Genomic DNA, 26,111 nt, shown 5'->3' with positions numbered 1-26,111 from the left:
TTTCTCCATTCTTGCATTTTAGTTTATCTGATACTACTTTGGATTGTGGTTGGGTTGTTCTGTATCTATTTGTTGGTGTTATTTTGTGAATTTTCTGCTACTGGTTTGTCTTCTTGGTGTCTATTTGGCACAACAATTGGTATCAAAGCTTCGGCTCTCGATCCGGTTGGTATAGATGGAAGACAATCAAGATGTCGAAGTCAATCCATTTGGTGGAGGTGGAGCACGAGTTGCAAGAACAACTGTGCAAAATGCAAAGTTCGAAGTGGAGAAATTTGATGGAACAAACAACTTTGGTATGTGGCAATGTGAAGTTAGAGATGTCTTGGCTCAACAGAACTTGGATATGACTCTGACTTTGGAGAATATGCCTGAAGATATGGATGAAGCAGAATGGAAGAGGCTGAATCGGGTAGCTTGCTCATCGATAAGGTTGTGTCTCGCTAAAGCCCAAAAGTATTTTGTGATGCGGGAGACATCGGCGAAGATGTTATGGCAGAAATTGGAAGACAAGTATATGACGAAGAGCATAGAGAATCGTCTACACTTGAAGAAGAAGTTATACCGGTTCCAATTCAGAGGTACAAAGATGATTCAACACCTTGATGCCTTTAACAAGTTAATTGCTGATTTGTTAAATTTGGATGAAGAAATTAAGGATGAAGATAAAGCCTTACTGTTGTTAAATTCTCTACCTGATGTATATGATCATTTAGCTACTACCTTGCTATATGGTAAAGACACTATTAAATTTGATGAAGTGTCTAATGCATTGATGAATTATGAAGTTAAGCACAAGGATAAATATGATAGTACTTCCAGTACTTCGGAGGCTTTGATTGTGAGAGGTAGATCATGTGAAAGAAAGAAATTTGGGGGCAAGAAGAAGTTCTTTTCTGGTCCAAGAGGAGTTTCAAAGGATAGGAAGAGCTTGGGAAGAGATGAGTGTCCCTTTTGCCATAATAAAGGCCATTGGAAGAAAGATTGTCCGAAGCTACAAAACAAGGGTGCAAGCTCTAGTGCTAATGTAGTCCTTGCTGAGAAGGAACCTGATTATGTTTTGTGTGTGTCTCCCATTAATGACAAAGAAAAGTGGATAATGGATTGTGCTTGTACTGAGAATATGACTCCGAGAAAGGACTGGTTTTCTACTTTGGATACAAATGTGAGTGGTGATGTTATCACTTGTGATGATTATGGCTTGGAGAGGAAAGGAGTTGGAACTGTCAAATTGAAGTTCCATGATGGAGTAGTTAGAACTTTAACTAATGTGTGGTATGTTCCTAAACTCTCTAAGAATCTGATTTTTGTTGGTACTTTGGAAGAAAATGGCTACCATGCTCACTTAGGAGATAACATGATGAAGGTCACCAAGGGGTCGATGGTTGTGATGAAAGCTCCCCGTGTACAAAAACTGTATTTCCTTGAGGCAAAAACCATCGTAGGAACAGCTGCAGTTGCTTGTGTTGATGACGATGTTGATAACACCAAATTGTGGCACATGAGACTTGGGCATGCCGGTGAGAAAGCTTTGCAAGGGCTTGCAAAACAAGGGTTACTGAAAGGTGTTAAATCTGGTAAGCTTAGTTTTTGTGAGCATTGTGTTTTGGGGAAGCAAACAAGAGTGAGTTTTGGTGCCGCAATACATCAAACCAGAGGTATTCTTAACTACGTGCATTCCGATGTTTGGGGTCCAACACAAACAACCTCAATGAATGGTAGGCATTGGTTTGTTACTTTTGTTGATGATTACTCTAGAAGAGTTTGGGTTTACACAATGAAGCACAAGACTGAAGTGCTGGGTATTTTCTCCAATTGGTAGAGAATGGTTGAGAATGAAACTGAAAGGAAGATTAAAGCTTTGAGGTCCGACAATGGAGGAGAATATACTTCTACAGATTTCCTGAAATTTTGTAAAGATGAAGGCATAAAGAGGCATTTCACAGTTGCAGGAACACCACAACAAAATGGCATTGCAGAGAGGTTGAACAGAACTTTGCTTGATAAAGTGAGATGCATGTTGGCTCAATCCGGGATTAGTAAAGCATTTTGGGCAGAAGCGCTCAATTATGCTTGTCATCTTGTCAATCGACTACCTTCAGCCGCTATTAATGGAAAAACACCATATGAGGTATGGACCAGGAAACCTGCATTTGATTATGATAATTTGCATATTTTTGGTTGCCCAGCATACTTTCATGTCAATGAAAGTAAACTTGATCCAAGAGCCAAGAAGGCTCTATTTGTTGGTTTGAATAGTGAAGTTAAGGGCTATAGGTTGTGGTGTCCAGAACTGAAGAGGCTTGTTATTAGTAGGGATGTGACTTTTGATGAAGCTTCTATGTTATTGAAAAAGTCTAGTAATGGTGAAGTTCAGAGAAAAGAAAAAGTTGCTGAACAGGTGGAGTTTGAAGTCTCTTCTATTATTCCAAAACCTATTCAAGTTGAAGCTGATATAAACAGTGAGGAAGAGGAAGAAGTAGCAGAAGATGAAATTGTTGAAGAAGTTGAAGAAGCTCTTACTAGAAGATCTGATCCTCAAAGGTCGATAGTTGTGAATAGACAAAGAAGAGTAATCCGAAAGCCAAATTGGCAAAAGAACTTTGTTGCTTTTGCCTTTCACACCATGAGTGTTGGTATTTCATCAAATTTCGAGGAGGCAAGTAGTAGTCCTGAAAGGGAAGGTTGGAGCAATGCTATGGGTGAAGAGATGAAGTCTTTAATGAAAAATAACACATGGGAGTTAGTTCAATTACCCAAGGGTAAGAGAACTATTGGCTGCAAATGGGTGTATACTAAGAAAGAAGGCTTTCCTGAACAAAGTGGAGTGAGATTTAAAGCAAGACTAGTTGCTAAAGGCTATGCACAAAAGGAAGGCATTGATTACAATGAGATTTTCTCCCCTGTAGTGAAGCATTGTTCAGTTCGTATAATGTTGGCTATGGTTGCTCAGTTTGATCTTGAATTGGTGCAACTTGATGTGAAAACAGCATTCCTCCATGGTGATTTGAATGATGAGATTTATATGTCTCAACCTGATGGATATCATGTGGAAGGGAAAGAAGATTGTGTTTGTAGATTGAAGAAATCTTTGTATGGTTTGAAGCAATCTCCAAGACAATGGTATTTGAAGTTTGATGAGTTTATGAGAGGCCAAAAGTATCAAAGAAGCAATTATGATCATTGTATATACTTTCGGAAGCTGCATGATGGGTCTTTTATATATTTGTTGTTATATGTTAATGATATATATGCTCATTGCTTCAAATAATATGAGGGAGATTGAGAAGCTGAAAGCACAAATGAGTATGGAGTTTGAAATGAAGGATCTTGGTGAAGCCAAGAAGATTCTTGGAATGGAGATTACAAGAAACAGAGATCAAGGCATGGTGTGCTTAACTCAAAAGCAAAATTTGGATAAATTGCTGCAGAAATTTGATGTAAATGATGATACCAGATCTGTAAGTACACCTTTAGCTTCTCATTTCAAACTTAGTGCCATTCAATGTCCTGAAACTGATGAAGAGGTAAGGGATATGTCTAACATTCCATATTCTAGTCTAGTGGGTTCTTTGATGTATGCTATGGTTTGTTCAAGACCGGATATTGCACATGTTGTTGGATTGGTGAGTCGATATATGCATAATCCAAGTATGGAGCATTGGAAAGCTGCTAGGTGGATTTTGAGATATTTACATGGGACTAGAGATGTTGGTTTGTGTTTTCAGAAAATTAATTCTGGAAATTTTGTTGTTGGATATGTGGATTCTGACTATGGTGGTGATTTGGATAATGGGAAGTCTAGAACAGGTTATTTGTTCACTATGGCACAAGCACCTATTTGTTGGAGATCAATTCTGCAGGATATGCCAGCTTTATCAACAACTGAAGCTGAGTATATGGCCGCTGCGGAAGCTGTAAAGGAAGCCTTATGGTTACATGGGTTAGTGAATGAGTTGGGGATTTCTCAGAATCAGGTGGAGGTTCATTGTGACAGTCAAAGTGCCATTCATTTGGCAAAGTATCAGGTTTATCATGCTAGAACCAAACATATTAATGTTCGTTATCACAAGATTCGTGATGAAGTTGAGAAGGGAAGGATTGCTCTTGTGAAGATTTGTACTGAGAATAACCCTGCTGATATGTTGACAAAAGTTGTTATTGCTACCAAGTTCATTCATTGTTTGAACTTGGTTCATGTTGGGAGTGTTTGATAGCTGTTGGAAGAGCAGATGGAATTGTTCGATGTTGGCTTAGCAAGAATGATTCTTGTTAAGGTTTGGAGGGTTGTAAATTGTTGTTTTGCTGTTGGTTCTCTTCTGGTTTCGCACAGGTCTCGCCAAGGTGGAGATTGTTGGTTTTGGCTCAACCTTTGTCTGAGTCAGATTAGTTGTTTGCTGTCTTTAAATGGATAGATTTGTAATAACCATATATAGAGGTTATTTGAATTGGGAAAAACTACCCATTTGTAATAGAATAAAACTGCAAAACTGCAGCAGTTTGTGGGTGTGAGAAAACAGAGAGAGTTGAGAGAAAAATGAGTGTTCTTCTCTGTTGAGATTGTGTGAGAGAAATTGTACAAAATCCTTCTCTTTGATAGTGAAATTGAATGGTTCCGTCTGCTCCCCAGATGTAGGCAAATTGCTGAACTGGGTAAACACTTTGTTGTCTTATTTTCTCCATTCTTGCATTTTAGTTTATCTGATACTACTTTGGATTGTGGTTGGGTTGTTCTGTATCTATTTGTTGGTGTTATTTTGTGAATTTTCTGCTACTGGTTTGTCTTCTTGGTGTCTATTTGGCACAACAAGGTATTGGAGTAGTAGTTAGGAATGAAACTGGTATGGGTATTGCTGCATTGGCTAAGCCTTTTTTACATGCACACTCGGTCCTTACATTAATCCTCGTAGAAAATATTCTGAATAATTAAAGTTCCAGATTGAGGGATGAGAAGCTTTTTCAAGTATAAGCTGAAATTTTTTCTAAACCATATAAAAACTCAATCAAGGAATTGAAGTTTTGGACTTCTTTTGTAGTTTTTGCAGGGGAAAGATTAGAGTTTAATGAATTCGATAACTAATAGTCTTCGGTATGATCTGCTATTGGTTTCTCAACTGTAAATGTGTTTGGTTCAGGTATGGAATAAGGGCAAGATCAGGTATGGAAGAATCGAGAAAATCATCTTGAGGGTAGATTATGTAAATACGGCAAGCAAGGGCTTCTGCAATTACCCGAGATTGGTCTTAGCTAAAAAGGATTTATGCTTTATGGGGACGAAGATCAATTGACCAAGTAGTATAAATAACTTGACGGGTAATATTGAAAAATCACATGCCACAAAGATAAGGAAAATACTAAAAAATAGAAAGGGAGTGTGGTTTATAATTTGGGGAGTGCAAATTTCACTCCCCTTTATATATCAATCTGATTGGAGTAATTAGTCAATCCAAAACTTGATCTATATCATAATCAATTTCTATTTCATTTTTGTTTTTAAGTTTTGTATATCATATCAATCAATTCCGGCGGGCCAATTCAATTAGAATCCACTATTGGTGGATGGTTTTAGAAACTCCGGTAAAAGAAAATCCAGAGATATCAATCATTTTCTTAACCAAAAAAAAAACAAGGATTTTATAGTAATTTCCTCATGAACTAATAATTTTAAGATAATTTCCTCCGGATAAATTGGTTGAAGTTTAATACTAATGGCTCTTTCCGTGAACCGAGCACAGTAGGCTTTGGTGAATTTTTAGAGATTATGATGGCAAGGGCGTAGCTACACATGGGCTGCAATAGGCTATAGCCCACCCCAAATTTTATAAAAACAATAATTTGTCGCTTAATTTTAGTTTTAAAAAAATTAAATATTAAAATGTAGTCCACCCTAAATTTCTAAATTTAGCCCATATATTATTAAAATATTTTAGTTAGCCCATCGCATTCTAAAATCCTAACTCAGCCCTTGCATGATGGAGTTTTTGGAGAAATTTTTCTGTGCTCCAGTCAGTCCACCTAGCAATCTGACACGGTGTGACATTGCAATCAAATATTGACACGTGGATTTGCTAAAGTTAAAACATAAACTCAGTTTTCCATTCTTTTGTGAAATGACCTTTATGGGTCTTCTTTGCCATGAGAAGCTGTCTGGGTCTAGGTCTTCCGATCTCTCTCTCTCTGAAACTTTTAATCTCTCTTATCCCTCCTCTCTCTAAAGTTTCCATCTCTCCATCTTTGCCACCGGACGCAACACCGGCGACTCCGAGCTCCAACTTGAGGGTAATCGTCTACTACAACGAAGCCAGCGGCGGAAGGTATGTTGCACGCGCCGTCCTCATGGATCTGGAGCTTGGGACCATGGATGGCGTTAGATCATGGTCAGATCGATTCTATTGTTGATGTGATGATCATGGTAGATTCTAACTTTTGAGATTCCAATTCCAATTACATGGAATTGGAATGAATGAAAGTAAAATTGAATGGGAAGATGAAGATGAGGAGATAGAAACGGAGAGAGGACATTGGGTCTTTGTCTTTCCAAATATCAACTGGAGAAATTTTGTTTCCTATCAAAACATTGAGCTTAAGTCTGATATTGTTGATATTCGTCCAAATAATAATTCAATTATTTCCTATCGATCTTCTCCATTTTAATTGAAATCATCTTTCCCAGACAATAGAATAGTCATGTGAAATCAGATTCATGAGTTTTTGTTTTTACAAGCTCAAGGACATCGCCCAGATCAGAGATATTGGCTCTTCGAACAAAGTATCCCATAAGAGATTGATATTCGATCGGTTATATATTATGTTTGAGATTCTAGTTCCGTTTTAAGGAATTGCAGAGTGATTGAAGAAGTAGATCGAAAACAGAGCCCAGGTTTTGGCAAAGAGAATAGGAAGGGCATTCTAGGAAAATGGTTTTTAACGTGGATCTGAGTTGGATCAATATCCACGTGGAAGCTTTTAAGTGGAGCATCACACAATCCATTTGGTGTGACGGTAGCATAGAAAAATTTCTCGAGTTTTTGGGGAGCTTTTGCGCAAAAAGTGGAGGCCACAAGCACAATTAATACAGAGGTGTTGGCAGTTATTTAAGCGTTACGGATTGCTTGGACAAAACGGTGGGCACATATTTGGCTTGAAACGTACTCATCTTTTGTGGTTCATTAATTCAAAAATCCAATGCTATTTCCATGGAGGCTGCGGGTTGCTTGGAAAATTAGTCTTTTTTTTCATTCACATGATACAGTTTAAAGTCACTAATATCTACCAGGAGGGTAACACAGTAGCGGATGCATAGCTAGTCACTCATATCAACGCCGAAAAAAATCAGACCCGGACTCAGTAACCCAAAAAAAAAATCCAATCTACCGCTCTTCTTCATCCAAATCAGAGCACCAACTCCGGAAACTGCTGCGCTCTTGTTCTGCCTCTTCAGCAAGAGATCGCCGACACCACAGACCAAACTGCTGCCTAGAAGAAGACTGATCCGACAGCAGCAGCAAACCACCAATTCACAAAAATCAAAACGATCTAGATTCGAACACGATGCCGTCGCAGATCACCACACCTCTACAAGTATGGTGTCGCCTAGACTAGGCAGAGACTCCAGAGAGTCCTGTGCTCGACAAGGCGGAAGGAAAGCCGCCGCTGCCGCTAAGGATTTCGGAGCAGAGCAGAAGGAAGCCGCCGCTGCTAGAAACCCTTTTCTCCTCATACCCACCTAAACCTTCTATCTCTCTCTCTATTTTTTTTTTATCGGTATTAATTTGGGATTATATATGATAGAAACAGATCAAAGGTTGATATAGAAGATACAGATAATTCTTTATTTTTGACTTGAAAGCCAAATGGGCTTATTACAATTCATTATTGATAAAAAGGAAAAGAAATGCCACTTCCAAAACATGGAAGCAACTGCCAAATTATACATGTAAATCAATCATAGTAAGTGTTAATATAATTATCTGCATCACTGCTTTTCCAGGCAAGGAACAGCAGGTGTAGTAAACCTTGATCTTCCCTTGACATTCTCGCAGTAAGAATAGGTTGGCTTTCCAGGAATCATTGAAGATATGTTGACATGATCCATTACAATGTTGGTGCACCACAGGTTAGAGCATTCGAGTCTTATTGCTGCGTCGGAAGCTGAAGTTCCTTGGAAACCCCTGAATGTTATGTCGCTCACCTTTATTTCTCCGTTGCCAGAGTACGTGCCACCCACTGTAGTAGTGTTGGTCAATAAAAATTGGATTTCTAGCTAGTCTGCACTCTGCACAAGTCTGATTTCCTTAAACGAAATCGCCCTAATATACCCATCAGATCCTTCCTATTTCAATTAAGAAACAATATTGGGAAATTTAATCCTATAAAATAAAAATATCTGGCATATATCTGATCTTAATTGGGAAATACACCGGTATAGTTAAAGGACATTAAGTACGTACCCTAATTGTTTTGATTCTTGCACCATTCTGAGCTCTGTAAAAGACACAATTACTAACGTTCACTTCTTCAACTTTATCATTAGGATGTCTTCCCAAACTTCCGACACTTAGGGCATACACATGCACACATATGAAGGAGTGTCAGATTCATTGCTTAAATAGAGAGAAGTGCTAGCTATTTTCACTTTCAATTTGTCTTTCTACGTACACGTACACGTACAAGCTAACTTTCAGTATCATCCAGATACAAGGTTTTTTTTTTTTTTTAGCTTACGTACATACCTAATACCATGACCTGGTCCACATGCTACACGAGTTATGTTTACAACAGAGCAGCCGCTCTTAAGTGCAATGCAGTCATCACCTGCAGTAATCAATTAGATCCATGCATGATGCATAGAAAAATACCAATTTAAGTTAAACATTACACTCCTGATTTCTGTAAGTTACTGACTTAAGAACATGATACTATATTAGATTACCAGTTTTAAAGACAGAGTCGAATATATTTACTCGAGTTGACCCAGAAAGAACAATTCCATCAGTGTTGGGGCTATGTTGAGGTGCATTGACATGAACGCTTGATATATCTACACCATTGGAACCATGTATCAGGATATGCTTATTTGGGCTGTTGAGAGAAGTGAATCCACTTAAGGCAAGTTGGTCGCAGTAGCGCCATCGTAGAGCCTGCATAACAATAACACATTTGTTCTCAAAATGTATTGTGTCTCATGATCAATCGATCTGTATTCTTTCAGTCAGAGCATATCTCAATCCTCTCTTAAAATTTATAAATTAAAAACAATTGATTTTTCTCTGTAAATTATCAAAGACTAGATCAATACGATGTTACTTAAATGAAGTCATCCCAATGTCGAAAAGAATACAAAAAAACAGTGCGTATTAGTTGCCAGGTAGCAATTTTAGGTCACTAGCTGGTAGATATTACTGAACGGGAATAGTTGCCGCCACGAAAGATTGTTTCTATACAGGTTCTCGCGGGAAGTGTATTATTAGCAGATGGCCGATGCTGAAAGTCTATGTTTTACTATGAAAAGTTTTCTGCTTAGGCAATGACTTTACTTTTAAGTACAACAAAATACTAGGCAAGTGGTCGATTTGATATCTAGCTACCAAAAGAAAATGTAAAAGAAAGCAATTCAAGAATACATTTTACTAAAAAAGAATTACATACCGTGGGTGCTGCCGTACAATTAGTCCCCTGTATGCGAGCATCACATACACACAAAAAAGAATCTCAGATGTATTGAAGTATTATTTTGTTTCTTTTGCTTCTAGAAGTAATACTACAAAGAATATTATTACTAGCTAATCGCATTACAGTTGTGTAGCTAGTTATTCGAGGTTTGTGACTCCACCAAATTGAACCCTTGCCATCTATAACTCCTGCTCCCTTGATGGTGAGACCCTTCACATTTTGGAACTCTAGCCAGCTTCCCGATTCGCATCCCGTCCACTCACCAATCGTCGAAGGAGACTCAATGCTTCCATCAACCTGATCAACTACAGTTTACAAAATTAACGTAAAAACAAAAATCATTGGTGCCCAGTGACATATATGTTCATTATTGCACACCATGAGAAATGATTATCAGATGCCTTGCATGTTTCTTAATGGGATGGTTTGTGGGAGGAAAAAAAAAACAGATTTAAAGCCGTGAACTTACCTGAATTACAATGTTATCCGACTTACAAGGACCATCGAATCGCACTGGTTTCACCTTGTATTTTCTCCACTTTGGGATGTTTAAGGTTTGTGTTTCTCCAACGGCACCACACGCTCTTTGCCAGGCCTCCAGAAAAGCCTTCATGCAAAATTGCAAATACATGAAACATTATAGTGAGTCCAAGACTCAAATATCATATCAGGAGTTATGTCTCACGGATGGAAAAATGTACTCGATATGTAATTTTCTTAAGATTTAAAAGCTAGAAAAAGACAAGAGAACTCTCGAGAATCATCATCTAGGCCATTCCCAGTCGCACCAAAATCTCGCACATCAAAAGTGCCATTTTGGCCATATCCAAGGCCAAAAATAGATGATGAAGCAATAACCAAAAACCAAAAACCAAAAGCTAACTGAGGATAGCTCCTGCACAAAATATATAATGTTAAATTTGCAGTACTACTCCTCGTACTGGAGAAATCTAGCTAGCTAGTAACTAAAGACTCACCATTTTCAATATATATATATATACGCAGCTGAGGGATGAATAGAAACTGAGTCTTTTAATTAAAATTGATTCAGACACTATATATCTTCTTATATATAGCTAGCCTCACAAGAATTGGTTATGGAATTTCTTTTGCTGGGTGAAAATTAATGGTCAGGATTTGTAGATATAAGTTTATCTATATCCTGCAAGATTTATGGCTTCTGCTATTTCACTTGCTTTCTATAGTAGAAAGAAGATGATAAGAGTAACACAAAAAGAAAGTAAAGTGACTAATTTATGTTGTTTACACGCAAGATTGAGTTTCGATACTTTCTGCATCAGTTTATGATTCAGTTTAATAAATGGTTGCAGAGTCATTTTTGGGTACAAAATTAGAACAATTTTCTTTGTGTGAAGGATAGGGACACTTTTCAAGTAACAACCAATTAACTTTATCAACAAGTCTTTCCTATATATGTCTCACTGGAAGATTTAAAATTACGCGGTGATATGGAAGAACAAACGAAAATAAGTTTTAGCAACTTGAACTTGCATTGAAAAAACAGAATTAAAAATCCTAGCCAGCATGGATCTGGATTTCCATGTTGAGATTTTATGCAAGATTGATAAAGACACTGTTATTATCCAATTGGAACCAATCTCCTGACTTTTATTTTTTTTTAATATTTTTTTTTTATCATAAGTGAGGTAGCAAGCAACTTGTTTATGTTAGTGAGTTAGTAACATACTCACCCAGTTAGTATTCGGATTGAAGTCCACGAGGGTATCTCTGTAAAGCTAGACTAATCCCTACCGCCAGCGCACACACAAACCTGAATGCCCTTCAAACCTGCTGGCCACAAACTTGTGGGAGTTGGGACTCAAATGATAGATATGGGGATTCCATGCTAGGTATCTTGACCAACCTTACCACACCAAGTAGTTAATCCCTTGACTTTTTAGCACTAGAATCATTAAACATTTCTATACCTTTAAGTCAAAAGCTGTAATAGTTAAAAACAAAAAACAAAAGAAAACTAAAAAAAAAAAAGGAAAATGAGCACATCAAGAACAAAATATACACTATTTAAAATATAGAAAAATAAAAAAATAGATTTGAAAGCAGTTCGGTTATGGATGGTATTTGATAAGCTTTGAAGGAAAAAAGTTTTATATAACATTTCCCAACTAAAAGGCGTGGTAAAATATATTTGTTAGTACTGATTTTTCTGTTGATGACTAAATAGTATTGGAGCTATAGGCTTGGCCGCTTGGAGCTCTTATTTATGTAAGAATTTCTATCTAAATAAAAAGTCGTTGACAAAAGGCCGGTCTATTTTTTTCCCTTCTTTTTTGGACCAAAAAGGCCGGCCTTTACAGACCAACCAAAAATCCCAAATGAAAGATATATGATTTCAAATAACTGTAGAGTTCTAACAAAGGTCAGGAGGAATGGACGATCATGCACCAAAATATTAGCTGAACTCAAGTTTTAAGCAGTCAAACGTTACCGACAAATCTCTCTGAGTAGATGAGTTAAAAGGCTTTTCGTCATTAAGAATTTTGTATATGCAAACCAACTAGAAGGCGTGGTACGATAATATATATAATACACACACATATATTACATAATGAACGTTAATTAAAACATTCAAACTAAATGATGGCTCTGCTAGGGTTGTGCTGACGCCGCCCTTGGCATCTTAGCATCTTCCTCATCATCGATGGAGAGCTATTCCAATCTCAATCTCATTGGATTCATTGAGCGCGGCTACTGCCCTCTCCACCAATAATAGGTCATGGCTAGGTCTTTTGCCTACCAAGACCTCTGTCTCTCAGTCCCAATCTAACTTTGGAGCCCTGTCGCTATGGGTGTTGATGGGGAAAGCGAATCGACCTAGTACTCTGCCTTCCTGGACTGCGACGTCAAGGAGAGTTGGGCATCCTCGACCAAATCGTGCATGTCTGAAATTGTTGTGGATAAACAGAGGTTTTGGCATGATGGAGGTCTTGCTGATCGAAGCCAGGAATAGGCTGATGCGAGGTTTCGCGAAGATGGAGGTCAGAGAAGCAGTGCTTCGTTTTGCAAGGATGGCAGAGTAATGCTCTAAGTTCCAATCTCTGGGAATTACGAAGATGGCCGGCATGCACTGTTCTGTGTTCCCTCCTTGCCAGGGCCGCGACTCTTAGGGCCCAGGCAGGGTGACAACGATCCTTACGCTCTGACCCGCTGGTGTGGCTGTAGGGCTGAGGGTGGTTGTCTCAGCGGCGAACTTAGGGAAGGCAAGGGCGGCTTTGGTGACGGCTGCGATCGGGTTGATAACAGAGAAGAAGGTGCTCACTAGTACAGGGGTGCCCAAATCATTCGGGTGTCCAAATCTGATTTGGTGGCCCAAACCAAACTCAGATTGGGATCCCAAAGCGAGTTGGAGGCCTAACCTGGATGTGGGCTCTACTGAGGGCTCAAAGCTGGACTTGGGCTCTTTTATGGGTCAAATTGATGGACTCTAATTCCTTAGGGTTTCGTATTTAGGATCCCGGTGGCTTTTCATTCAACAAACTATGTCTGCGTTTGACTTTTTTAGCCTGCAGATTATGATGTTTTCTCTTTATATCTTGATAATGGAAGCTTCTGGCGCACCGTAATTTAGCGCATTGGCAAAGAAAGTTTTCACACAAAATTATCTCTTTGTAGGATAATGTTGTAGTTTGCTAGGCTCCTTGTTTTAAGTGAGCTTCAATGTCTTAAGTGAATGGTGCATGATTCCCGTTTTTCAGAAAAATTTGTAAGTGCCGACTGGCCTGCGATTATCGATAAAATCTTCATTTACTTAAAAAAAAAAACTAAAAGGCGTGGTAAAATATATTTTTGGAATGTAAATATATTTTTTAGTACTGATTTTTCTGTTGATGCCTAAATAGTATTGGAGCTATAGGCTCAGCCGCTTGGAGCTCTTATTTATGTAAGAATTTCAATCTAAATAAAAAGTCATCGACAAAAGGCCGGTCTGTTTTTTTTTTTCTTCTTATTTTTTGACCAAAAAGGCCGGCCTTTACATACCAACCCAAAATCCCAAATGAAAGATATGATTACAAATAACTGCATAGTTCTAACAGATCAGGAGGAATGGACGATCATGCACCAAAATATCAGCTGAACTCAAGTTTTAAGCAGTCAAACGTTACCAACAAATCTCTACGAGTAGATGAGTTACAGGGCTTTTCGTCATTAAGAATTTTGTATCTCATGTTTTGACAATGTAACTAGATGTTTGTACACTAGATTGAATGAATTAGCTTCTCTCTTCATCATCACTGATCATGTATCACCCGCATGAGCTTTCCAAATCTGAGGAGGCGAGGTTACCAAGGTCGAACTTCCCCTGGGATGATCTAAACCCCCTTGCTCGTGGAGTCGTGGTGCATTTGAATATTTGATAGCTTTGTTCTATCCACAAGTATTGCACGTCGGGTCATTGCTGGGAAGGGCCATTTCTTACCTTCCTTGCCTTCCACAACTATGGCAAGGGAATGTCATTATTGCTAGGCAAAGTGACATCTTCCCTTCTTTGCTATGACGGAGTTTCCCCACTGGGGCAGTTTGCTTTCACTCGGCCATACAATTTTCATTCGTCAATTTTCAGGAGGAGGATCTGACGCGCAGTAGTCCTGTAATCGTCGAGAGAAATAATATAAGACTAGAAGCTGCCCATAGCTCCATAGTGCAGCAGAGTGCCAACTAAAACTTCATCTCCAAAAATGTATGTATCAAGAATCAAGTGAGACCAAAGAGTCACAGGCCGCGAGAATCCATATTTTCTAATAACCAAAACATGTAAAGGAATCCATTCATCCACCTGCCTATTGAAAAACGAATTATCACACATTTTTCCTACACATTTCGGGATGATAAATACGAAGCATATCAAACAAGGAAAATCCATTTTGTTTTATCACAACCGTGCAAAAGCACGACTAGTTAATGTTACATGACACTGCAAATGAATTCTAAAAAATTTGAACACAGCTACATCTCAAAAGCCATAATAAGGGGTAGGAGCCACAATATGGTAATGTCTGCCTACTTCCTTCTGTGGAGGACATTCAACATCTTAAATCAAATAGTTTAAACTCTTGTCTCAGCGAAACAGAATTTGCTGCAGCTGCCTCCACATTTTAAACACATGAAGCAATTTTGCTGAGACAGAAACTTCATTCAAGATGGCACTGCAAACAAGAACAATAGTTATTAGCATTTGACAAACATTAGCCAATTAACTTGCTATATGACATTCTACTAAAAACCACAACATGCTAGTTTGATGAACATAAGCCAATTAAGCCCCAGACGTAAAAATAACCCAAAAAACAAATATAAAAACATTTTGCTAGATAGAAATGTTTGGGTAAACCATTTATGAATTTTTCTTTCCAGAAGGGTTGGTTACTATCATCTCTAAGCATAACTCTAGAAATAAAGACACATCTTTATACCATATAAAATTGCTTAAGGTGGGACATCTAAGATTACTAAGTTGATCATGGATTCTAGAGGTAATGTGACTAGGTGTGCCTATGAAATGTTGAATAATTGTGTAAGGACTTTAAATTTGTAAGTGAGATTATCACATTCAATACCAAAATTCTACAGGTACTGAACAGTCATTTGGGTCAAGGTGCAAAAGTTTAAACATTGGGTAGATAGACCCATTGAAGATAACGATAGATTGAATCAATACTTTACTAAATATTCATATTCTTTTGTTTTTTCCTTTTGCAAAAAGGAGAGGTTAGGGTACCAAATTAACCTCTATCTACTTTGTTGAAGCAGTTCACTAAATGTACACAAAAGCGCAATGACACAGAATAAAAGAGAACAAAAGAACATACTGTATGTGGCAGTATCAATCTGTTCAGGAAGCTCCTTTATGTCAACCTCAAACCTCTCCTGAACCTGCAGTTGTAAAAAGTGACAAAATTAAATTCACCAACAACTGCGATAAACAGCTATGTAAATAATGGTAACAAAAAAAAAATTGCATACATCATTAAGGACTTGAGAGTCCGAAGCAGATGATACAAATGTAATTGCCAGCCCTTTGGTGCCAAACCTACCAGCTCTGCCAACCTGTCAATATTTGATTTGAAGAAAGTATCTAGTGAGATCTGAAGCCAGTGATACGTTCATCTACAGTAATACTATATGGAAGCAATATAAATCCTACATGACATGGAACACAGTGAGATACCAAATTTCAAAATTGACATACCCTGTGCAAGTAGGTGTCCGCAGAGTCTGGCATGTCATAATTGATAACAATATTGACACGTTCAATATCAATTCCTCTACCAACCAAATCGGTGGCCACGAGAATCCTGTTCTGACCCTCCTTGAATCCTTTGTAGCGCTTCAACCTGCAGAAGGCATACAGTACCATTAATGTCTGAATACTGCAGTAAACAATGATTAACATCCTAATGTCCAAAAATATTATATACTAATTATTACAACAAGCACAAGGAGAGACAGAGATAAACATAAAGAACAACCCCCCAAAACCAGAAGAAACATATTGTTACCAACTTGGGAGACAGCAAAAACTAACATGCTCACTATTAAGCCAAAAAAAAAAAAAATCTGACTTCAAAGATTTCAGACATTTTACACACAGACACACCAACACCATGCATGATTTGTAGAATCTTAAATGTAAACTTCCGTGCGAATATCGTTACAAGAAACAATTTAAAAGAAAAACTGAAAGTACTTCAGCCAAATATTCCTACATAACTATCAAAAGATGAGAAAATATAGAAGAATCAGATATGACTTAACATACCTTTCTTCTTGGTTCATTCCAGAATGGATGCATATAGAGGGAAAATTACACTCTGAGAGCAACTTGTTCAACTCTGCAGCTCTGCTCACACTTTTGACGAAGATGACAACCTGGTTGAAGTCCAGTGCATCAAGGAGATCATTCAGCTTGCGATTTTTCTCTGCCTCGGTTAGCTTGATGTAGTGCTGACATTTCAGATACGAAGGTAAGAATGTAAGACTCATATCCATGAACAAATATAACAAACTGACAGTCAACTTATAAGAAAGATTACCTGTACTAGACCATGAAGAGTCAACTTGGCTTCGTCATCAACATATATTTCCATAGGCTGAAAGGAACAAATGTCACAGTAAATCATATTAGGGGCCTTCCTCAAGCTAATAGAATCCAGAACGAAATGAATGACGGATGCACATCTCTTGGATGGATGAAGGATGAAGCTGGTCCATCTTTTTGTCTCCTCCAAGATACTGTTCTAAACCACTCAGCAACCACCTTCAACCCATTTGACGCTCAATATAATCTATTACCAAATCACCTACAACACCCAGCCCACTATCTCCAACACCCTCACACACTCAACTGGAACAATCCAAAAACACCTCAACCCCAAATTAAACCACTAATAAGACCTATTAGAAAAATCCTACACCAGAGGGAGAAGTAAGAAGATACTAATGCAGTACACAAGAGACTAGTTGGACGCAACTGTGATAGTCCCTAAAACAACTGTGATAGTCCCTAAACCCTAACCCCCCCCCCCCTCCCCCCCAGCATACTGTTATCTTTCCACTCCAGTTGTACACCATTATCAAGCCGCATATTCCAACGGCTGAATAAGGATATCGTGTAAACGCAATGCCAACAGCAAGCACGTCATGGGATCACCGCATACTATGTAATTAGAAAACTCTTGGAGAAAGTGGGATTATGGAAAAAGAGACTTCAAAATTGAAGTAGTACTGGCCATGGGACATTACATCTTGCATAAATTTCTTGCAAACCGGTCGGATATCTTTGCTGAGTGTTGCAGAGAACATCATTACTTGCTTATCATGGGGCGTCATCTTGAAAATCTCTTGCACATCTCTCCTCATGTCTGTAAAAAAGCAAATAATGAGAAAAATATGGAACTATTGAGTGAAACATGTAGGATAACACAATGATTATTTGCAATAAACAAAACCATACCAAGTGACTCAAGCATCTTGTCACATTCATCGAGGATAAAATGCCTCACATTCTTCAAAGAGAGGTCTTTATCTCTTGCAAGTGCTAGTATTCTTCCAGGAGTTCCAACAACAATGTGGGGGCATTCATTTTTGAGTAAATCTTTGTGATTTTTGATAGTGACACCACCATAGAAGACAGCAACCTTAAGATCTGGCAAGTAGGTACTGAATCTCTCAAACTCATGGCAAATCTACACAATATCGAGCATAAGTGAGGAATAAATATAGATCAAAGATTCAAATTTAAGGTTGAGAACGAATCAGTAAACAGATTTCTTATTAATTTAAGAAACAATCAGAAATCAGTTTAAAAATGAAAAATGTGGATCTGAAAGGTACCTGGTAAGCTAATTCTCGAGTATGGCAAAGAATAAGTGCAGAAACTTGGCCTGCAACAGGGTCAATCTGCTGCAAAGTAGATAGGACAAATACAGCTGTTTTCCCCATCCCAGATTTAGCTTGGCAGATAACATCCATTCCCAGAATAGCTTGTGGGATGCATTCATGTTGTACTGATGAAGAACGAAACAAAACCGCATCCAAGGAACCATTGGTAAGTAAAACAAAATGTCTCCAATCTTTTATGAAAGTCTTTACCAAACTCTGAATTCAAGAATATGGTAGTAGAACAAATTACCTGACAAAAAAAAACGCATTAAATTAAGCAAGCAGGAATAGAAGAAAAGTGAAAAATCAACACAATGGGAAGCGACACATCCAAAAAACACAAACTCAATACACTAAAAACAAGCACCACATACACGAACTAGACAATTACAATCCAAGAATTTCCATCTACAACCGCTGCTCAAAGGGAATTTGAAATCAAGGGGGTAGCTGATAGCAAAAGAAACAAACAAACAAAAAATTCCAAAACAGCAAAGAAGAGCAAGAAACCACAAAAAAGTTTCTACACTTAATTCAAATAGCAACTTCAAATCACAAATAACTTCATCATGGAAGGCTGTACTTAATAATGCATAAACTACGAATCTCAAATAACTTCATGATGGAATATTGTACATAATAAAGTACAAGAAAACATATCATAAGGCTCCAAAGATAAATTGAAGGAATCGAGCAAGACAGTGAAAGAACAGAACCAAAGAATGAGTTCAATAGTATACCTTCAGAAGGATGCTCAAATCCCGAGTCCACAATAGCACGAAGAAGCTCCGGCTTTAAGAGGAAATCTCTGAATCCTGAGCTGTGAATTCCAACATATCCCCTACACAAATCCAATAATAAACAAATTAGACCTACAGATCACTCATACAATCATATATTCCGATCGAATTTCCAATTCAAAATCAACTCGCCAGAAATAGTTGAAGAATATCGGGATCAGAAACTTACTTCTTGGCGGATTCGCCATTGACTTTAGCTGCGGAGTCAGGGGCCTTCTCGTCATCCTCTTCGTAATCGACGAGCTCTTCGTCGTAGACATCTTCCCTTGTTTCGCCCATCTTTCTGCTGAAGAAACGACCTCCAATTAGGGTTGCGAATCTTTGAGCCGCAAATTAGGGTTTCGAAATTTGAATCCGACATCGGAAAAAACTTAGGGTTTGATAAAGAATTTACCTGTGCGTAAGTGTGAATAGGTTGAATTAGGGTTAGGGTTTTGGGGGTTTTGGGAGAGAGAGAGATACAGAGAGTCTGCAAAGGAAAACGTTAGCTGAAAAAACCGAATTTGAAAACCTTCTTTTTTTCGAGAGAGAGAATGAGAGGGTCGGGATTTAGACCTCGACGGAAGGGAGCAAACTGAGAGAGAGAGAGAGAGAGAGAGAGATAGGGTTCAAAGGATTGGAAGCCACATATATAGACAACCAGATGCCGCAATTGTCCTCGCTGTCTACTGATAATTACCATATTACCACTGAAGGCAATTATTATCGTTTAATATTACGGATTTTTTTTTTTTTTTAAATATCTGGAAAGAAAGATTATTCCTTTGAGCCTCGTGTCATACTGTTACACTCAAATATTTAGTTCCTCCTCATGAATGGGGAAAGCTTATTCTTCAATCATATTTGCCTAATCGAGCGGGATGGTTATATTTACATTTTACATACAGTTTAAAATTACTTTATCACATTACTTGATTTGCCGATTGTAATTCACTTCGTAAAAATTAAATTGCTTGCTTCTTGAAGAGAGGTAGGTCGGGAAGAAAGCAGCACATGAAGAAGAAAATAATAAAGGCAAAAAAATATTTAAATGTTGATATAGAAGTGTAAAACATTGGATTATGGTTGAGAAAAACAAAATAGAAAAAACAACAAATCAAGTCTCATTCAATATCTAATGACACTACTCCTAGGATTTACCTTTTCGAATGCTTCTAAAATTGAAACATTGAGCTTCTATTGCCCATGAAAAGAAACTTTTATACCAAAAACAAAATAAAATACAGTTACCTCTAAACATTGAGAATAACATAACAAGAACAAATACTTGGTAATTTTCTTCAAGATTGATAAAACTTAGTCAAAAATTTAAAAAAGAACAACCAAAAAAAGGTTAAAGTTGACAACCTTGGTGAGCTACTTATACGCTAAGGCAGTATTTGGGTGAGGTACTTTGAGGAGGGAGATGACTTTTAGATGGGATTAAATTTTTAGAAAAATCCCTCGTTTGGCAAAAACAATCCCTCATTTCAAGTTGATAATATGCGTAGGTGCATCTCTGTATTACTGATGATAACAGAAAGATGAGTATATCTAAAACTGAAATCAGCTTGATATTTTAAGTTAGTTCTCTTAGTTTTCCTCAATTTTGTCGATCATGAGTGAAAATGAAATGGTGGATTGCTGCAATGGAAGTCTTGACCCTTTGGATTTGATGGTTTTTCTTTCTGTTCTGTGCTTCACTGCATCTCTTACTTCCATTAACCTTTGGAGTTTGTGATACACTGTCCTCTTGCTTTTAGTTTGATTTAATTTTTTCACTTCTTTTAATCTTGGCTACTGCTCTAGAACTAAAAGCAAATTTGTACAGTAGTAGGTAGGCCTTTCTGAATTATTTACAGGACTGAACTTATGAGACTCTAAGAAGAGTGAAATAGTGATTCAATTTTTTTGAGAAGAAAATAATAGGTAGTAGGACTCTCAGGAAAATAACAAGTGTTTAATGATTCTTTTCTCTTCTCAATGTAACAAAACTTAATCTACTACCCATTGTGTAGAAGAACAGCTTTGGGATATGAATGCCAGTGAGCTTCGAGTCACAATTGAAAAGCTGTCATAGAGTTTGGCATGCATTTTGTACTAATATAGTGTTTAGATGAATTGTTTTTCCACTAAATTATTAAAGAAAGAAAAGTGATGACTTAGAGAGCTCTAGTAGGTTCTCAAAGCTGGAGTCGGAAAATGTTTGGTTTTCCATATAAAGTTCTGTTTTGATAAATTACATAAGCTCTGTTCATACTTTCATTTTCGCCTCCATAGAGTGCTTTTCTAGTATCAATTTGGGGATTGTACTCTCATGTGTACAAGTAAACTTGACAGCAAGGACCCCTTTGGTTAACAGAGATAAATGCAGGGGCTAGTTGGGATTAGTGAAAAAAAAAAAAAAACAGAGACCAAATACTAAAGGGAGTAAAGCACACGATGAAAAAAAAAAAAAAAAAACTGGAAATGGTTTTCATGATTTGAGTGCATAGGTAATTCAAGTGCTCTTACTTGTGTGCTGTCATGATTGAAAATGGTACAGAAATTGCAAGGTTGTTCTATGTTGTTCAATTGCCTAGTGCTCCTTTTGATTTTTTTACCCACCTTTGTTGTTCAATTGAAAATAGCTGGCCTTGTTTGTTTTTACTAAAAATGGGTATCTGGAAAAATAATTCCTGACATCTACAGCCTACTATAGTTATAGACAGCATCCATCTTGTGTGCTTCCTCCATCAAGTAGGTTCTCTACTTCTGTTTACATTCTACTTCCTGTACCATATATTCAACTTTTAAATTTGTTAGTGTTTCGTGCAATAACATGCGTCTTTGGAAAAACATGTGTCTTTGGAAGTTTCTTGTCTAAAACTTAACTGTTTTTGTTTGACTCTTTCACAAATGTTTGGCTTAAGATAATTGATTTTCTTTCAGTAATTGCAACTAGAAACCATCATTGTTTCAGTCACTAATATTATGTCTGTGACCTCTCTTTACTCAATGTGGTTTGGTTTGTAAGTCTCTGTTTGTAACCTGTCTATGACTGTAGTCATAAAGTTTTGATCTTTAACTCTCTCATGAGGTTTACATTCATATTCATGACCCATTGCTGAGCGTTGCTTTTCTTATGACTATCATAATATGTATATGGCAATCTTAGACCATAAATTAAGCACAGTACCTGAGTGCCCGGTGTTTGAATACATTGTTGCATCACATTCCTTGTGCCATTTCTCATAATCTCCGTTAATATTGGTACCACATATATGTTCTTTCATCGGGATTGGATTATATCTGCTAAATATGAAAACAAATTTTTGAGTTGATTGGTTTTATGTCTGTGCAGAATTCGTTGCAGTTAATATAAACTACCAACTGATGCTCAAATTTGTCTCTTTTTGAAAGTCCCTGTGGTAACTACATAGTTTGGTTTGCAGTTAAGGATATTAAAATTCGAAGAAAGTAAATGTGACGGTTGATGAAGTCCTATATATATATATATATATATATATATATAGATCCTATCCAGAGCGGAGCTCCGCTTTGAAAATTTACGTGTGAAGTTCGAGTTTTGGGTCACTTTTCGGTCGCATATCCACATCTCGACCGTTCAGTTTTTAGGTACTAGTGTATAGATCGTCTCTGCAAATTTTCAGCCAAAATGATGATCGTTAAGGCATTGAGAATTGCCTTAAAGCTAGTACGGTTCAGGTTGACAGATTCAGTCCGTCCATTGGTTTAAGCGAGTTAGATACCTTAACGATCATCAATTTGGCTGAAAATTTGCATAGATGATCTATACACTAGTACCTAAAAACTGAACGGTCGAGATGTGGATATGCGACCGAAAAGTGACCAAAAACTCGAACTTCACACGTAAATTTTCAAAGCGAAGCTCCGCTCTGGATAAGATCTGTATATATATATATTGCAATTAATTACAATAGTTTTATAGCAAAATATAAAAGAAGATTAATTTTGTCAAAAAATAAATATGTTTACAAAATCCTATAATTAAATCCCTTTACTCAAAAAAATTACCCAAACAAGTCATTTAAATAATCCACTGCTTATGTCCCTTCATTTTAAGATCCTATCACCTCATAATCTCATCACCTTATAATTCCATCACCTTAAAATCCCTTGGAACCTCCAAATCCCCTATCCAAACACTACCTAATAGTCATTGATGTTGATTTCTTTTTATCAAGTTTTATACTAAACATTTTGGAGGAAATGACCATGAAAAAGTTCAGCAAGGAGGATAATGTCATTTTCAGCCTTTCAGGTCACTGGGGCTAGTGGGCTACAGTCTCAACCCTCCTTATTATTGGGTCTCAAGCTTTAGAATTGTATTCTATCACCAATCCACTCAGGCCCAACGGCCCAAATGAGTCCTTGAAGACAATCTGGTATTCTGGTGCCTGACTCCAGCCACATGTTTTTTTTTTTTTTTTTTTGGGTCTGAGACTCCAGCCACATGTTTAGAGTCAGACTGGTGGTGCCAGGCTGCTAGCTAGCTCCTCCCTCATTCTCCATTCTTCAATAATGGCCTATGCTCTCTACTCAGCTCCTTTAAGTTCCTTCAAGGCCACACCAGCACCAGGTCTCTCTTCTCACATTTTGTTATGTTCTTTACCATGAATTATATTCCTAAGTGATGGACTCAATGTTTTCCCAATTCTATAGGTATTCATAGCAGTAACCAGAAGCTCAGTCATATAAACTACTTCATAAATAGTTCTCCAGCTGCTAAAGTCTTCCATGTGAAGGCTAAGGTATACTGACCTAGAATTTAAATTACACTGGCATTGATGTGATTTTGATGCATAGACAAGTATTATCATATTACTTTGGTAAATGAGATGACGTTGTTTGTTCTTTTGGATCCCATAGGCTGCCAAAAGTGATGAAAGCACAAAGCGAAACAGCATGGTTTGTTCTGATTGTGAGGGAAATGGTAAGCTGATCGACTGTTGGTTACTAGAATATATAGCAAGAATGTAATGTATAGGGAGAAAATCTTATGTCGTGTTTGCCAATTGTATTGGTTAGGTGCAGTTCTCTGCTCTCAATGCAAAGGCAGTGGAGTAAACTCCGATGATCTGTTTAGTGGACAGTTTAAAGCTGGGGATTCATGCTGGCTTTGCGGGTAACATCACTATAACAAATTATATACCTCTGGTTTGCGTGTAAGTCGGGAAATTTTCTCTTGTCAGACAGTCTAGCATGTTATGTTGCTAGATTGTGAATTTGGACCACTAATAATGTGTAGTCTTTGGAAATGTGCGATATAGATTTACAGTCAGACAACAAGGTAACATGTCATATATCTGGCAAGAGCCAAGGGAGCGTTATTTATATGAATAGTTGAGGAAATCTGTTGATAGCTATTTACTCTTGCTTGTTTTTGTTTCCTTGTAGTGGCAGAAAGGAGATGTTGTGCGGAAATTGCAATGGAGCCGGCTTTCTTGGAGGTTTCATGAGCACTTCTGATACTACGTCTGAATGAGGAAGCTGGTCTCTGTTAGGGGCAGAGCTCTTCTATAGCTTGGACTAATTGTATGGTTATGTGCATTGAAATATGTATAGTGTTCTAGTCTTCCTTATATTGATTCCTTTGCAATATATATGCCGATGATCTTGTAGGCTATTAGTGGTTGCCTTGAGAGGAAATTTAATTAATTGGAATTCGATCAGATAATTATATGAATTGCCATCTTCACTAATTTTGCATACATGATACATATGAATAAGACAAATAATTTCATAAAGAAGATTAGAAGTACATATCTCCATTATTTTCCATATGGTCATCTGAATTAGCAGCTAATAGTTCCAAATGAACTCCTTCATGTTTTTCTGAAGCAAACGGGTTGCCTCACATTCAGGTTTGAATACATGAAACACATGGGACTCATTCTCAGCCTCGACCAGCTTCACTTCAACTCCTTTTCTTTGCAGAAACTCTGCATACATTACACCCCTCTCTTTCAAAAAATCCAGTTCAGCAACATAAACTGTCACAGCAGGAAACTCATTGCGCCATTGGATTACAGACAGTTCTGTCTTGTCAAAGTTGCATCCGAAATAATCGCGATTGGAACCTTCAGGTATACTAAGTCTCCAGAACATGTCATTGCTCGCCACATTCCCAACTGCCTCTTGATCCGTCGACATCTCTTTCTCAGTTCTCTTTTCACTCCCAAAATAAGGATGTATCAACAACAGTCCTCTTATCTTGACATGAATGAGTGAATTGCGCATAGTTTTCACAGCAACATTGTGTGCTATGTTCCCTCCAGCACTGTCCCCGGATAAGAAAACCCGGGAGAGGTCAGCCTTGTTCAGCCATGGATCACAGCTTGCTTGGTGACCAAGCCAAACAAGTGAGTCATAACAGTCTTCATAAGCTATGGGAAGCCGGTTCTCTGGAGCCAAACGGTAGTCAATTGAAAGAACAATCGATTGGGATGAAACGGATAAGTCTCCTAGGAAATGATGGTAACCAATCCATGTGGTTGAGCCAATGCAGAAGCCTCCACCATGAAAATAAACCACAACTGGAAGCTTACTCAAGGATGTTGGATCACTAGGAATGAAAACCCTCCCGGTAATTTGTTTCGACGAGTCAATGATTACATCCTTGAACTGGTATCCATTAGATGGTTCTGATGAGGCAGGGACTATTCCGGGTGCAAAGCGTTTCACAGTTCCATCAGAAAAGACTTGGAGAAAGTCTGGTGATTCTTCAACTAAAGACATTTTTCTTGGAATGGGCAGGTGTTTATACACCGAAAAGAGCCACAGTTAGTGGGGTTTATATAGTCACCTTGAGCATTCTAAGAGAATCAGATTTTACATAATGTACTAGAGCATGAACCGTGAGTCTTGATTTGATGTTAGGTTCCTCATGTAACTTGCATTCCATGATACAAAAAGTAAATAGAAGGGTTGGTAGCAAGTAGAATGGTAGTCAAAGAGTGCATTACGAATGTTGTGCTTTCAACCGACGAATGTTGCGAATGTTGGTCTTGAATGTTACGAATGGTAGTCAAAGAGTGCATTACGAATGTTGATATTATAAATTTACCAACCGACTATCAACAGCGACTCCGTGGCCCAATGGATAAGGCGCTGGTCTACGAAACCAGAGATTCTGGGTTCGATCCCCAGCGGAGTCGACAGCTTTTTTTTTTTTTTTTTTTTTTTTTGCGCTGTTTTTACCACACCGTTTTTTTT

At 37.7% G+C, this 26,111-nt stretch overlaps 4 protein-coding genes and 1 non-coding gene across 8 annotated transcripts; 2 read left to right on the top strand and 3 right to left on the bottom strand.

Annotated features, from left to right (window-relative positions):
* Positions 1-7,975: 7,975 nt before the first annotated feature.
* Positions 7,976-10,487, bottom strand: LOC133737890 (probable polygalacturonase At3g15720). Its single transcript, XM_062165363.1, has 7 exons — positions 10,461-10,487; positions 10,142-10,279; positions 9,796-9,969; positions 9,649-9,675; positions 8,933-9,140; positions 8,740-8,814; positions 7,976-8,226 (listed from the first exon to the last, which is right to left on the bottom strand). Exons 1-7 carry the CDS (start codon positions 10,485-10,487, stop codon positions 7,976-7,978), a joined length of 900 nt encoding a protein of 299 aa, XP_062021347.1.
* A 4,069-nt stretch (positions 10,488-14,556) lies between these two features.
* LOC133736712 (DEAD-box ATP-dependent RNA helicase 15) lies at positions 14,557-19,492 on the bottom strand. Of its 2 annotated transcripts, none has more exons than XM_062164307.1 (12): positions 19,288-19,492; positions 19,063-19,179; positions 18,834-18,934; positions 18,046-18,218; positions 17,666-17,897; positions 17,455-17,573; positions 16,746-16,802; positions 16,472-16,656; positions 15,902-16,046; positions 15,676-15,759; positions 15,522-15,585; positions 14,557-14,858 (listed from the first exon to the last, which is right to left on the bottom strand). In XM_062164307.1, exons 2-12 carry the CDS (start codon positions 19,170-19,172, stop codon positions 14,848-14,850), a joined length of 1,281 nt encoding a protein of 426 aa, XP_062020291.1. In that variant the 5' UTR covers positions 19,173-19,179; positions 19,288-19,492; the 3' UTR covers positions 14,557-14,847. The 2 variants fall into 2 exon arrangements, with proteins under 2 accessions (XP_062020291.1, XP_062020292.1); XM_062164308.1 differs by having other exon boundaries at positions 19,063-19,176.
* Positions 19,493-23,318: 3,826 nt separating this feature from the next.
* LOC133738886 (protein BUNDLE SHEATH DEFECTIVE 2, chloroplastic-like) lies at positions 23,319-24,891 on the top strand. Of its 3 annotated transcripts, XR_009860356.1 has the most exons (6): positions 23,319-23,475; positions 23,559-23,647; positions 23,766-23,829; positions 23,925-24,021; positions 24,294-24,431; positions 24,761-24,891. XR_009860356.1 is itself a non-coding variant. In XM_062166555.1 (5 exons), the coding sequence occupies exons 1-5, from the start codon at positions 23,418-23,420 to the stop codon at positions 24,379-24,381; spliced, it is 390 nt and encodes a 129-aa protein (XP_062022539.1). In that variant the 5' UTR covers positions 23,319-23,417; the 3' UTR covers positions 24,382-24,598. The 3 variants fall into 3 exon arrangements, 2 of the variants coding, with proteins under 2 accessions (XP_062022539.1, XP_062022537.1); XM_062166555.1 differs by lacking the exon at positions 24,761-24,891 and having other exon boundaries at positions 23,931-24,021; positions 24,294-24,598; XM_062166553.1 differs by lacking the exon at positions 24,761-24,891 and having other exon boundaries at positions 24,294-24,598.
* Positions 24,693-25,854, bottom strand: LOC133738885 (probable carboxylesterase 6). Its single transcript, XM_062166552.1, has one exon. The coding sequence runs from the start codon at positions 25,632-25,634 to the stop codon at positions 24,699-24,701; it is 936 nt and encodes a 311-aa protein (XP_062022536.1). The 5' UTR covers positions 25,635-25,854; the 3' UTR covers positions 24,693-24,698.
* A 126-nt stretch (positions 25,855-25,980) lies between these two features.
* TRNAR-ACG (transfer RNA arginine (anticodon ACG)) lies at positions 25,981-26,053 on the top strand. Its single transcript has one exon. It is a non-coding gene; the product is annotated as a tRNA-Arg (tRNA).
* The last annotated feature ends 58 nt before the right edge of the window (positions 26,054-26,111 follow it).

This window comes from Rosa rugosa, chromosome 3 (assembly GCF_958449725.1).
Source record: "Rosa rugosa chromosome 3, drRosRugo1.1, whole genome shotgun sequence".
In the NCBI taxonomy this organism is placed as follows: Eukaryota; Viridiplantae; Streptophyta; class Magnoliopsida; order Rosales; family Rosaceae; genus Rosa; species Rosa rugosa.
Note: the sequence above shows the minus strand (reverse complement) of the source record. Positions and strands in the feature narration are given on the sequence as shown.

What these genes read in the sequence shown, in the direction of transcription:
- LOC133737890 (XM_062165363.1), bottom strand. Translation starts at nt 10,487, where the DNA reads ATGGCACTTTTGATGTGCGAGATTTTG. An exon ending in CGGATAACATTGTAATTCAG is followed by an intron (nt 9,970 to 10,141) that starts GTAAGTTCACGG and finishes GTAGTTGATCAG; the next exon opens with GTTGATGGAAGCATTGAGTC. An exon ending in AGCATGTGGACCAGGTCATG is followed by an intron (nt 8,227 to 8,739) that starts GTATTAGGTATG and finishes ACACTACTACAG; the next exon opens with TGGGTGGCACGTACTCTGGC.
- LOC133736712 (XM_062164307.1), bottom strand. Translation starts at nt 19,172, where the DNA reads ATGGGCGAAACAAGGGAAGATGTCTACGACGAAGAGCTCGTCGATTAC. An exon ending in ATTTGAGCATCCTTCTGAAG is followed by an intron (nt 18,219 to 18,833) that starts GTATACTATTGA and finishes GTTCTTCATCAG; the next exon opens with TACAACATGAATGCATCCCA. An exon ending in CTCTTCATGGTCTAGTACAG is followed by an intron (nt 16,657 to 16,745) that starts GTAATCTTTCTT and finishes CTGAAATGTCAG; the next exon opens with CACTACATCAAGCTAACCGA.
- LOC133738886 (XM_062166553.1), top strand. Translation starts at nt 23,418, where the DNA reads ATGGCCTATGCTCTCTACTCAGCTCCTTTAAGTTCCTTCAAGGCCACA. An exon ending in TCTTCCATGTGAAGGCTAAG is followed by an intron (nt 23,648 to 23,765) that starts GTATACTGACCT and finishes TGGATCCCATAG; the next exon opens with GCTGCCAAAAGTGATGAAAG. An exon ending in GATTCATGCTGGCTTTGCGG is followed by an intron (nt 24,022 to 24,293) that starts GTAACATCACTA and finishes GTTTCCTTGTAG; the next exon opens with TGGCAGAAAGGAGATGTTGT.
- LOC133738885 (XM_062166552.1), bottom strand. Translation starts at nt 25,634, where the DNA reads ATGTCTTTAGTTGAAGAATCACCAGACTTTCTCCAAGTCTTTTCTGAT.